This window comes from Dicentrarchus labrax, unplaced genomic scaffold, assembly GCF_905237075.1.
Source record: "Dicentrarchus labrax unplaced genomic scaffold, dlabrax2021, whole genome shotgun sequence".
Lineage (NCBI taxonomy): Eukaryota > Metazoa > Chordata > Actinopteri > Moronidae > Dicentrarchus > Dicentrarchus labrax.
In genome coordinates, this window is record NW_026136701.1 from 19,196,528 (window position 1) to 19,210,269 (window position 13,742).

Here is a 13,742-nt window from a genome sequence, read left to right on the forward strand (position 1 = left end):
TGATTATACACTAATGAAAACATACCTATTAATAATATATTCCATTTCCTAAAGGTCACATACTGGACCTTTAAATGTGATTTGTATTCAAATGTGATATGACAAGCTGCTCCATAAGGTTTGTTTCCTTTAGATTTAAGTTCAGTTAGTGGGTTAGTTATTTCACCATAGTCTGATGATTGCAGGCAGACTGAGGGACCAAATGGCTTTTAATGTTCAGCAATGTACTCTGCAGCTTCTTTAATGTACAGTAGTGCCTTTTAGGTTATTGAAAATAATTTAAAATCAATATAACACACTGGGAGCCAGTTCAATGAGGCTAAAACTAGCTTATACAATATGGTGATAACTCAGACAAAACATTAATCATATCACATACAGTAGCTCTTGCAAACTAATGCATTACAAGCAATTTGCATATTGATGTGGGACACTTGAGTCTGGATCAGTAAATATCTGGGCCTGTGCATCTGCAGGAGGGTAAATAGGCCACACACCATCTGATACATTCCTGACACCATATTGAGCTCTTGATACAGACTAATTTAGAAGTATCCATATGTGTTAATTAGGTCATCTTGACCCTGGTGAGGAATGGGGAGTGCAGAGTGGTGAAGTGTGGCTCCCATTCTCTTCTTCATGGGAGCCCTCCAGTCGTGCAGCCAAGCGGGAGGTGGGCAGGCCAACGCAGAACAGTGTGATGTAAGAGCTGCACAAGCTGGGAACCGTCTGAGGCAACACACACACATACTACACCCAACTATATGTATGGGTGCAGACAGTATGACAACTACAACCTTTGATATTCCTTTTGTAGCTCGTAGACAAGAATCTGCCTGAGGAAGCCCTACTGAGAAACACTGAGATTAAGATGACAGGTTGAGGTGTTGCTCTGTCTCCTCTTATCTCATCTTTCTGTCTGGGTTGTATATATGCATATGTATGAGATAGATAGGTAGCTGGAGTGCAGTACTTATATTCAGGGGTGAAAAATATATCTCATAATGTCCTACTTAGGTGGAAACAGGTGACTTTGCCAATATTTTTATTCAGTCAATAGAATTTTAAAAAGAGCAGAAAGGAGTGTTTTGACACGGGACACAGCTGACTGAAAATAAATAAATAAAGTAGAGCCAGATTGCTCTTCTTTCCCAGCTGACTGACTGTTTGCATGCGGGTGGCTCATCCCCCGGGCCATTTTACAATAGGCTCAGTTTCAGATTCTTTGCTTATTTAGGGACAGCATAATGCGTGTAGCATCTGTCAAGATGTACTGAGACTGTGCTTGTAACATCAGATTATTGAACATTAGAGGTTGTCTTATACTGTAGTCCGTGAGGCGATATAAATTTGTCAACTATCAGAGATTCTGTCATACGGTTTATAGTCGATAAATATATTAGTTTACTTCACCGCACGTTGGCCAAAAAAATCTGTTATTGTAGGTTTAATCCATTAACAGAAAATGCTATTATCACAATATAAATCAATATCACTATAGAGGATTTTATCTATATCCCACCACTAATGAAACAGCTACTCAATTTCAGTGAGAAATTCTAACTTAAAGCTGCGGTAGGCAGTTTTTTTTGGCTTGATTGGGCAAAAATGCTGTAATAACCTTGCAGCATATAATTCAAGCGGTCTCAGAGAAAAACTACACTTCTATACCTCCTCTTCCTTGGCTTTAGAAAATCTAGCCCGGATGGGAGACTTTGGCCGATCACGCAATTTCAGAGAGAGGACGTTCCTTTTGGATGTTCTACAAATACAGATGTGCGTGCACGTACCTGCAGATAGTAAAAGTCTGATTCAATGGTAAAAAATCCTGGAACTTGTGATTCACTTCCAATACCTCCTTTGCAAATTGCACAAAACACGTGTGTGAACATGCAGCTTTGGGCTCATAATGTTAGATGCCGTGGCTTATCTACAAATGATAAAGAGGCCTGATGATATACATGGGGAATAACTTTTGAAGGGGTGTGGATCTGTGTTTGTGTTGGTGTCCAATTTCCTTTTCTGTGTTATTAGAGGTCTTGTCACAGTCCAATCCAATGGCACCCAACTCCCGGAGAAATCAGGTCCTCCACTGTGTCTTGCCCCTCACCACTGAAGCAGACTGCTGCTGAGGCAGTCCACAAGGATGACTAGACCCTCCTCTCATCCTGCTGTTGGAGGCATCGATGGCGCAGCTGCCTCTGAGGCCCAGGGCGAGAGCTGGATGTTCGTCTGTGAGAAGACGAGCTGCGGTCGCGGCAAAAAAGACCGGGGCCTTGGCGCAGCTCATGCCGTGGAGAGCAGGCCCTAGGAGGCATGAGGTTTGGCAGGGGAACAGTCTCCCTCTGCTGCCATTCAACTTGTGGGTTTGTGAGGGTTTGCTGCCACAGGGTAGCAGAAATAGAGGTTTAGCATTGTGTAAACTGTCTACCACAGCTTTAACTTGTTCAAAGTTATTTTCAACTTTGCTTGAATTCAAAGTGAATGCGAATGTGCTTACAGATTTGCATATCCTCTCCCTCCTATGAGATTATATATATGTTAAGGTAAAGTCACTCCAGCTGTGTTTCATCTGCAACAACAATCTTTCTTAGCAGCTGGGACCGGACTGCTCATCCTCCTGCTGGGATGTATGAATCTCCTTCATCCTCCTCTGCTGTTTTTCTTTCTTTTTTTTACAACCCATTGTTTTCAAAGCTCCAGTTATTTTCTTTGAAAATAAACGGCTAGCTGTCCACAGTCACTGTGGATTAGGAGCCACAACACTGGCGCGTTATGCTATTCTGGAGCAAGAAAGAGATCCTGATTGCTCATCCTGCTCTTCTAATTTTGTATGAAGGAGTTTTTGTTACATTTATGTGAAGATTATGATTATCTAGTGAGCAGAGATTGATTTATAATGAAAAGCATGGTGGATTTAACATGGCTTGAACACATGGTTTGACTTTTCTGACAGTGAGCTATTTAAGTGGCATTTAAACACTATTGTATGCACTTGAGAGGGAGAAGACTGCTTACTTTTCTGTACAGTGCTACTATAATGTCTGTGCTTGCCTCAGCAAAGTGAAGTTTTTCTCAACTATTGAGGTGAAATCATTTGAACCGAGACAATGATAGAGTGGGAGTGACAGGAGTGGCAAAGGACAAAGAGGGGAAGGAATTGGTGGGAAGAGAGGTAGAAAAACAAAAAAAAAGGAGATAGAGAATGGTGAAAAAATGTTCCCCTTGTATAAAGGCAGTGGCTCTGTCTCCTTGACTCAGAGGGCTGTCTGCTGCCTCGTCTGTGTATGTTAGAAACCCCACCTCCCCCAGTGCTTCTCTCCTCCCCTCCCCTCCCCTCTTCACTCAGTCTTCGGCCAAAGAATCCCAGGCAGCGTTTAATTGCAGAGTGCATAGGCTTTAGTTGGGCTAATGAGCTCAGCACCGGAGCTGGGACTCTTTCACGCACTCTCTGACTGACAGAAACCCATATGGAGTCCTTTACCGGAGGAGCCTCACAAGGCGGCTGGATTTTAGGTGGAAGGAAAAGAAGGAATTCATAAATTCAGGTACAGCCGACTATGTGAGAGAATATACCAGAGGCAAGAGACGGAGTAAGAGGTGGAGAAAGAGAGGAGAGCGGGAGAGGGGAGGGGAGGAAACGGGAAATACACAGCCAGAGAGAGAGAGAGAGAGAGCGAGAGAGAGAGAGAGAGAGCGAGAGACTAGAAGCCTGCAGCAGCAAATGAGACAGAACAACTAGGCGGGAGAGGTAGTACGAGAGACAGAGGGAGGGAGGTGGAGTGGGGCCCCGTGTAGGAGAGAGGGCTACAGGGTGAGGAAGAAGAAGGAGAAGAGAAAAAGTTAGGTAGGAGAAAGAAGTAGGAGAAAGAGGGTCCAGGGAAAGAAAAGAACAGGCGCAGAGATTAACAACTACAGGAGAGAAGAAGAAAGGAAACAACAGACAGGAAGGAAGGGGAGGGAGAAGTCTTGAGTAGAGAGGAAAAAAAAGAGCTGAAGAAAAGTTTTCTTGTGGGAAGACGCAGATGAGGAAAACAGAGCGAGTGAATGACTGGGCTAAAGAGAGCAGTGACGGGAGGAAACCAGTTGTTTTCTAAGGCGTTTTCCACACAAGCCTCTGGACTTCTTTGGACATGTACACAGAAGGCGCACAAACAGCGGGACACCACCGATTTCTTCAGCACATCAACACCTCCACCCCCTGCTCCTGCCAGCACTGCGTCCACTATGAGCAGCCAGCGTACGGCCATCACGGTGGGCCGGGATACCAACCAGCATCGGCCAGACAGACAGACCACCCATCTCTGGACTGCAGGAGAGACATACAGGCTCCTCGGGTTAAAGACGTAGCAGGGAGAGCTTTCATAGTGGACAGAGGAGAGAGAAGCGGTCATCGTAGCCCACAGAGGAGGCCTGTGTTCGCAGGGCCGGGCCCTTACAGCCAGTCAGCTGACTTGAGCCAAGTTTGCCCCTGGGAGTTGAACCCTGCCCAGTGGAACTACTCGCTGGAGCCTGGGGTGAGACACTACCCGTCTGTCAGGGAACAGTGTGGCTGTGTGGTACGCAGCGACACCAGGGCACACCCCTTCAATGCCGGGATACCACATCCTCTCCCCCATCTTCAGGTCAAAGGTCAAGGGTACAGGCACAGGAGGACTGTCAGGTATGTCTCCGTAGATGAAGAGGAGGAAGGTTCTGGAAGCACCTCTGAGAACTATCATTTGGAGCCACACAATCACCATTTACATAAGCCAAATGGCCACTGTGGACCAATGGCTGTGTTCTTTGAGGGAGGGGAGGAAAGAGATAGCCATCAGGACCGGGCCAGACTGAAGGGTGGATCAGAGGAGGGCTGTAATGGACGCAGTGGCGATCACAAAGGTTTCTTCCCTACTGAAGTCCCACAAAAACACCTGAACCAAAGCAGACAGAAGGGGCTGTGCATCACCATCACCAGTTCAGAGCCGTTAAAATCGACAACCAACGACCACCAGCGGCAGGGTTCGGAGGTAGTGAAACAGAAGAGGAGACAGGATTTGGTGAGGGATCAAATCAGACAAGTGGTGACAGATCTGGAGGATGTGTTGGGGGGCTTGAAGCAAGTTCATGTGGAGATGAAAGAGGTAGGAGGGTCTATTATTATAGATGTCTTTCTTTATGTGTACATCAGGTGTACCAACATAAAGGTTAGTGGCAGGTGCAGACGTCCCAGCCTTCAATCGATTCTCCCCTGTATATTGTGACATTTAAAACGATTAACACAAAACTCGGATGCTGACGAGAAGTGCAGATCAGTTTGACACGGGTCGTGTATGTGTGGGTACATGTTCACAAGAGCATATCAGTATGTGTGTGTGTGTGCATGCTGAGTGCATTGTTTGTGACTCACTCATCATCTCTTACCGAAGCGGTGATTGAGAACAATTTGCACTGACCTTTTGCAGAACGCCTGCCGAAATTGGCAGCGTTCCGGTGAGCACATTAAAAAGGCTGGCTTGAGACTGTTACTAAATTATGCCTTGCTCTTACAGTATCCATTTTGCATGCAGCTGTAAAACAGCATTGATTCATGAGTGAATGCATCTGGCATTGTATTGTAAGCAACAAATAAAAAAGCTGCATGATCGCGAATTGAGACAGTTGGAAACAGGACATTAAATCAACCAGCTTTCATTTGAATGATGGCTGAATTCTGGAGTATTGGTGCAGTTTTAGCACAGTTTAGCTTTGTACAGCACTTTGTAACATTGTTAAGAAAAGCGCGATATAAATAAAGTTTCGTCTTCTTATTATTATTAGTTACAGACCCACTTGTGGTTATAAATACAGTAAGTACTCAGATCCTTTACTTTAGTACATATAGCCTTTTAATATTATAATGTAAAAATGCCCCATTGCAATGAAAAGTCCGGCATTTAAATCTTACTTACATTAGAGTACAGATGTTCTATAAACTAAATGTACTAAAATGTTAAAAAATGAAAGTACTCATTGATTAAAAATGGCCACTGTTACTATTATATAATCATACATGACATCATTAGATTGTTAATATGAATAAGCAGCACGTGTCTGTTATAGCTAGTTGAGGACACCAAAACTGTATTCACTTTCTTTCTTTTTGTTGTTTTATAATATTTTGTCAAATAGTAGGGAGATTTGCCTCTATTCTATTATAAGAAACCACCTGAGAAGTTAAGATTGGTCTCTTTGGTGGTTCTGTTAACATTCATTGATATTCTGAAATGGGGCAACAGCTAAACCAAAGCAAATTCAGAAGCATTGGTTTAAATTTTAACAATACGCTGTATTTTACAAGCGTATCAAATCTATTTTTAATGTAAAATCTTAATCTGAAAAGAAACTGATGACTACAGAGACATGTAGTAAGTAAAAGTACAATATATCTCTGAACTGTTGTGGAGTAGAAGTATAAAGTGGAATTAAATGGAAAGATAATAAAGTACAAATACTGTACTTTAGTAGTTTAATTTCTTTCCACCACTTCTTTATTTTTATTCAGGTGGTCGAGCAGATTGATCGTCTCACAGCCAGTATCGACCTCAATGAGGAGACGCCTTGCATCACTCAGGGCTCATCCAGTAACTTTCATGGCTCAGTTCATCCAGTTGACCTCAGGTTGGCCCCGCTGACCAATCACAAGCCCGTTCCAGTCCAGGTGTCACAACACATCGATGAAGACCGCATCATCTTAAGAACTAACTCTCCCTCCCCTGTTCATATGGCGTCGGTTGTCAAAACCAGCCGCTTCACTCCACCTAACCACATCAAGGACATCAGCCACGAACGGCCAGGTCTGAACGGCCACCCGCCTCACCTGTATCCCCCCAGAGACCCCAACCACACTGGCCAAACTCACCCCGAGCCCCACCAACAGACCCTAGACCCTAAGGTCATTATTGGTAACAGTACCACCAATTCAAGAACTCAGAAGCCTCCTCTGTACCCTCAAAACGGGCGATGTGGGAAGGGCCCGTACCTGCCTCCCAAGCCTGTGAGGACCCCCGCCTACCCCGGGAGAGGCCGCCAGAACACCAGCATGGTGTGAAGGAGGGGGGTGGTCTGCCCCAGTGCCATGGGGGCCTGAAACATGAGACCCTGCTGCAGCGAGTGGAGGTCAGAGTGGGACCAGGCAGGGGAACAACTCATGGTGAGTTCAGATACAAGAGGACTTTTTTTTCTCCTTTTACTGTGTTGATGTTTCCGTCAGTGCTCACAGCTGATGACGTTTGCTGTGTTTACTGGCAGTGTAGTTTTCAAAGTCAGTAAATGAATTCCAGTGTTCCTCCCTACTACAAAAAAGGGTTTATGTGTGTGTTTGATGTGTGTGTGTGTGTGTGTGTGTGTGTGTGTGTGTATGTGTGATGTCTGTGTGTGGGCGGCAGCGGAGGAGGCATAATGTGTCTGCTTTTGTTGATGTCACATGATTTCCCAGTCTTCACTACACTGCAAAATGTGTGTTTCTTGGCAAGCGAAATGAGAAACGAGTGTTGATTCTTCAGTTTGGTTACACATGTGGTCAGAATCAGCTAGCAGGGTGAGAACATTTCACTTGCTGAAGTCAAATTCTTACATTGCCAAACAAGATCAACCATTGGTTGTTAATTATTTTAAAACAAAATTCGCCAAATAAGGTGAGTTCTAGACAAGCAGCTCAGTCTTTTCTCACTTTATTCAGTTGAATCTGAAGTCAGACAAGAGAATAAACACTTAAGACAGACTTCTTTTTGCAGTGTAACTTAGTCACCACTTCGAGGGAACTGAGAGTTGGCAGGAGCCCAGATGTTTCTGGCTAAGGAAGACCCCACAGCCGCTTGACTCCAATCATGTGACACAAAAGAGTCGTAATTATATTTACAGGATGATCATAGCTCTGACTCAGAATTGGCATAATTTACAGCAAGGGGTTGATGAGGAGGAATTAAACCTTTCTTCTTGTGCCACAGTCAGATGTATCATTACTGACTGTGAACTAGAAGCAGACTTAATAACAAGATGACATCTGTGAAAAAGTCCCTCCAGCAGAGGGGAAAATCAAGTACATACAGTTGAGTATTCCCCCCCTAAAAATTCCACCTTTGCAGATGCTGCAGAGACAGACATGCATGTTTCTGTACTTCCCTCTTGTGCAGAGTATGCGTAACTGCAATCTATTTTTCTGGCCTCTCCGAGTTGGGCAAGCACAATCTGGTTTTAATCATAAAAACCCTCTGGCCACGTGCCAGAATGGAGTGAGGCAAACTCTTGGTATATTTGTGACGTCCATATAAACATAAGCACCGCTGCACATAAAAACTCCACATTATGCTGCAGGGAAGAGACGCGCTTTCAAGGCTGCAGCTTCAGGTTGAGGCTGGCAGCCAGAGAAATGGGTTGAAAAAAGTGCATGTGCTTAAGCTTTCGTTTTTATAGTGAGACAAGCATTTAATTAGCTGTAAGTGTATAGCTTGTCTGTTTAACACAGTCCTTTCTTTTCACTTTCAAAGTCTTTCAAAAGCACTGATGCTGTTGACATTTTAAAGGCCTGAATCATTTGAATTAGTCACCCAGAGCAGGTTCAATGTTAAAATGGTTAGCACAACAGATTTGGTGCTAAGCAACCCAGCCACACACACACACACACACACACACACACACACACACACACACACACACACACACACACACACACACACGTTTACACTAATATGCTTGTGAAGACCCTCACTGACATAACGCCTACCCTAACCCTAATCCTACCTTAACCCCATGACTTCCATCAAACTCCCCTTTTGTTTTTAGTTCATCTAATGTGGTTGATAGTCATCAATGATTACACACAAGAAAATTTTTTGGGGGATTTTTTTTAAATTCAGTTTGGGTTTTTTGAAGAGCGTTGTATGAGCTGCGTATCCACCGTCAGTGCATCACCTACAGTAGACGGCGGTCAGCAAACCCCCAGTTTGGAGATGCAGCAATCACCATTAGCTTACGTGATGGCGATGAATATGCACAAAGGAATCAATCATAATCACAATACGATTACACATTTGGCCCCTGGGGACCACAAAGCCCCAGCTGTGTGTGTGTGGGGTATTGTATGGACTGAAATGATAATGGGTTCTGTGTCAAAATCGGTTTATATTGTGCTGTCATGGTGCCACATTCCAAAATAATTGTGTATTTAATTAAATTACCACAAACTAATTGGTACACAGCAAACTTGAGGTCAGGTAGTATTCCTGTACTGGTTTCTGCAGCTCTGGGCAAAATATAACTGCCACCTGTAGTTTTCACATCTGTACTTGATCAAAAGGAATCGTTAAATACACAATACACTGCAATATATATATATATATATATATATATATATATATATATTTTATGATTTTATACATTACAGTAATTGAATAATTTATTAACTTAAGTTTAACGTGTCTACTCTCTAATTTCTATTATGCATTTACATGATGTGTTTTATCTTGTGTTTGTGTTGCACCACCAATTGCCTTTTGATTGAAGAATGGGGCAGTCAGTAGGGGACTAAAGGGGTTAAAGCTAGGGTAGGCAGTTTTTGTTATATTGGTTGAAATCGTCTTTACATCCCATTGGCAATGAATAAATCAAATGCTCTGGGGAAAAAAGGTATCTCACTGGTCTGTAATAAGCCCATCAAATCATTATATTTGCACCAAAAGATAGTAGACCTGCCTGTCTACTATCTACCTGTGCACACTCTGCCCCTGCACTCATTGCTTATGATTGGTGCCTTCAACTAGCCGGTCAGGTAGATATTGCTAAAACTATACCGCACGACCACCAGAAACAGTTTGCACTGCTAAACAAAACAAGAAGGGAAACACCAGGATAGAAAAAGCTACACACAAAAAGATGTTGTATAAAGCAACAGGTCCGATCAGATCAGTGTGGGTTTTTAACGATGGCGAGAACTGAGGTACAGGTAATTAACTGGTTGAACTGAGGTAGTTGGATCGATTAACAATGACAGTGATACGCCGTGCTCCTCGTCCGCCAGCAGTAGGCAGGCACTGTGTGTTCGTCTTTGTTGGAGTAATGGCTTGCGAGGGGGGCGGTCGGTTTTTTCATTTGGATACTTTCATAATGTAAGGATAAATGTTCAAGGATTCAAGGTTGTTTTATTGTCATTTACAAGGCAGGGTTGTAGAATGAAATAGTACAAGTATCGTTCCCTTTATGCTACACAAAAATAAAAATTGATTAAAGAGTATAATAAAATTAAATGAATCATTTATTTGATGAGTTTCTCTGATGTTGATACAGAAGTATATTTCTTTTGAAAACAAGTACTGGCAAAAGTGTCCTCACTCTTAGGTCTAAAGCTGAACACTGGTCTTCATAATAACAGAAGTATATGAGCAAACACACACACACACACACACACACACACACACACACACACACACACACACACACACACACACACAGAGAGAGAGAGAGACGCACGGACATACAGCTCTTACCACAGCAAAACTTAGAAAACCTGGTGATATGACTCACAAGATCACAAACACTGCTTCACTCTGTTTCTGTAGCTCCATAAATAAATTATGTTATAAGAAAAGCCTTGAGAAGAAGCACAATACAGTATTTTATTGGGGAGAAGCTGAGTCTGAGTGAGCTGCTGAGTTCTGAATTTAAATTATCTTTTTTTTGTTCTGATGTTTCCAGCAGGAGCTGATGCCACCGAGACAAGCTGTCAGCCCGTGGAAACAGAGCACGGCCTGAAGGTGGGGGTATTTCCAAAGGGAAAACTCCCCCAAGAGTCGACCTGCGACTGCATGTCAGGCAAGCACAGAAGCATGGAGGAGTGGCCGTCAGACCTCTCGGAGAATTTATGCTTTTGCTGTTAATGGTGATGTAGTGGCAAATAAATGAGAAGGATAAACTGTGAACTGCTACTCAAACGCCACCAATAGAAACATAAAGGTATCTTTTCATGACAGTGTTAATTTATTTGTACTATTTTTTTATTGCAAAGAAATCTATTTTGTGGCAGCTTACACCAGTTTGGATACTACCTAACCTCATGTATGCTATATTAAGATTTATATCATCTAAACTATTGTACAAATATTTTACAAATAAAGAGTTCAGAGTGTTTGTCTCACTGCTACATGGTTGTTAATGTGTGTAAGAAGAATAAACAGGACGGAGACAGGAAAGTTGGAAAGGCAGAGCTGAGATTAAATTGCAATAAATTCTTCTGCACTTTTCTCATATGAATCAATCTGACATCTCAGTGATCTAACTCTAGAGATTATGCACTGACCGCTGAATGTCCCACATTGGAATAAGAAATAGAAGAGTGACGCCAGCATTTCATTGCCCCTGACTCTGGGAAATGATTTATGCATTCACTGGATCTGATAGAAGAATCCCAAATGGTTGTGGAAGTGGTAGAAATACTTCTAGGGCCAATCTGGAGATGGCAGTGTGTGATCTCTCATGGCCTTATTCTGTCAGGACGCTTGCCGCTGCATCTCGGGCCAGTCAGGGCAATGTCTGCGTTTCTGTTTGTTTAAATCTTGTCTGAGACTTTCACAAGCTCCTGCTGCTATCAGAGTGCACCGCTTCCCTCTGACAAGCTAATACAATCCATCCACCTCACAAAACATCCCTCACTCTCTGCCTCTCTTTTCTGTGTTGTCTGGCTGAGGGAGGACTACAGTGACAGATGGAGGATGACACATGCAAACTGTTAACTGTCCTAGCCACTTTGTCACCCGCTGTCTGAGTCTGTAGCCTCTATGAGTTAGAGTAATTGTGGTGAGTGAAAGGGTTGTTGTGAAGCAGATAAGCCGGTCAAGGTTAGATAGATGGACAAGGTCAAGTGCCAGAGGCCATTATTACTTGCCAAGTGTAAAATTCAAACAGATTTCTTTTTTTTTTTTAAGAGTAGAGTAGGACTGCAACTTCTATAAGCATTATTTTAATCTATTAATCAGGGTTAATTTATTGTCATTTTACAACACAAGGTTGCAGAATTAAATGTCAGTCCCCCCTTCATGTTACATACACAGACCATATATTTAAATTGAATATAGCATGACAATAAAATAAAACAATATATAGCTATTTATGAACACTTGAATACATACATACCTATATATGTATACACCCAGAAAGTATATCTGTCCATTACTTTTGTTGACTAATCATTTATATTAATGAGTATTAATGTGCCCCCTATAGTTGCTACGCCTCTCGAGCACAATATCCTTTTAGTACTGCACATATGCAGTTTATGAAGACACATTTACCACTCGAAATTCATATTAACGTTTGAAACAATTGGTCCTTTGATTTCAGACAGAGGTATACTGCTATAACATGCCCTGCAGAGAAACAGAGAGAGATTTTCTCTGGACAAGGACACAGTGGATATTTTACAGACCAGGTTATTTCCACATACGAAAAAAATGTGGTTCTGGGCAAAGGAGTTTGGAAAATAAGAAAGCAAAGGTTGTTCTGTACAAATGCACATATGACTACACATCACACATTTCTGATAATTAGAGACCCATTATCCTTTTTCCATGATGATAAATGTGATCTTGACAACCACTGCTGAGGTAGGCATATACTGTCATTAAGAATCATTATTCTGAACATGACATAAAGTACTGTGTAATCCATCATAGTGGAGTTACTGGCTGCTATTTTTATCATTGTATGTTCAAGTAGTTTTAAATTAAGTTTTATAATAACTAGGTTCGGGAACAAAGACCACGCCTTGAACTCATTTCCGGCACAAGTACTTAAGCACACTTTATCTGTTCACTTCCCCTTTGACTCAGTGTTCACCCCTCCCAACCCCCCTTTTTTCCCATCTCTTTTTTTTGTTTGAATCCATGAACTACTGAGGCTTGATCCGAAATTAGAGTTCACAAAGAGACGGCTCCCCCACCCAGAGTCTCGACTCCCTTGTCTTATTGCCACCACCTCACACCGGTCCATCTTTGTAATCCTCCATCCATCCATCCATCCATCCATCCATCCATCCATCCATCCATCCACAACCCTGATTTCTCCTCTCATCCTTCTTCCTCTTATCCCTTCATCCCTCGACCTCCATCCTTGATTCCTCCCTCAGGACCCTGAATCCATCCCTTCCTACATCACCTTTGCTCTCCTCCATCCATTATACGCAATAAACTATTCTGAATCCATATCTTTATTGCCGGGGTCTTTGTTAGTGAAGTGCTTATTGATTTGAAAATCACAGTCCATTTACACACAACAATAATTTCACCCTGACAACAGTAAAAGCAGACAAGATGTTTAACTGTGATGAACAACCAGCAGAGAGAAAGTTGAAATTGAGTTCTTAGCAGAATCTTTTTTGGTTGTAGAGCAAAAGGTTTTCTGTTTTGAACCACAGTTTCACAATTTCAGTATTGTTTTAAACTTGTTTGAAAAAGGGATGTTGAATTTCTCCATCAGAATTCTACCCTAAAAATGTTACATAGAAAAGCAGCACATCCTCACGTTGAGATTGTTTGCCAAAACTGCTTGATAAATGCCTTAAGCGATTGATTTTTTTCTATTGATTGACTAACTGTTTCAGCACTGGACTGATGAATCATGAGTGCAGCATTGTGTCTCCTAAGTTCTGCGTTTTCTTGCAATAGCAAAGGCTAAATATTTGTATAGCTTAGTCATGAACTGTGAATATTTTCCATATTCCAGATACAACATCC

General features: G+C 42.4%; 1 protein-coding gene across 2 annotated transcripts; it reads left to right on the plus strand.

The window, feature by feature from the left end:
* Positions 1-3,291: 3,291 nt before the first annotated feature.
* LOC127366112 (uncharacterized) lies at positions 3,292-11,155 on the plus strand. 2 transcript variants are annotated; one of them, XM_051404873.1, is made up of 3 exons: positions 3,292-5,123; positions 6,524-7,171; positions 10,714-11,155. In XM_051404873.1, the coding sequence occupies exons 1-2, from the start codon at positions 4,134-4,136 to the stop codon at positions 7,067-7,069; spliced, it is 1,536 nt and encodes a 511-aa protein (XP_051260833.1). In that variant the 5' UTR covers positions 3,292-4,133; the 3' UTR covers positions 7,070-7,171; positions 10,714-11,155. The 2 variants fall into 2 exon arrangements, with proteins under 2 accessions (XP_051260833.1, XP_051260825.1); XM_051404865.1 differs by having other exon boundaries at positions 3,295-5,123; positions 10,711-11,155.
* Positions 11,156-13,742: the final 2,587 nt, after the last annotated feature.

Coding starts and splice junctions, on each gene's coding strand:
- LOC127366112 (XM_051404873.1), top strand. CDS start 4,134: ATGTACACAGAAGGCGCACAAACAGCGGGACACCACCGATTTCTTCAG. Junction 5,124..6,523: donor TTCATGTGGAGATGAAAGAG/GTAGGAGGGTCT, acceptor ATTTTTATTCAG/GTGGTCGAGCAGATTGATCG.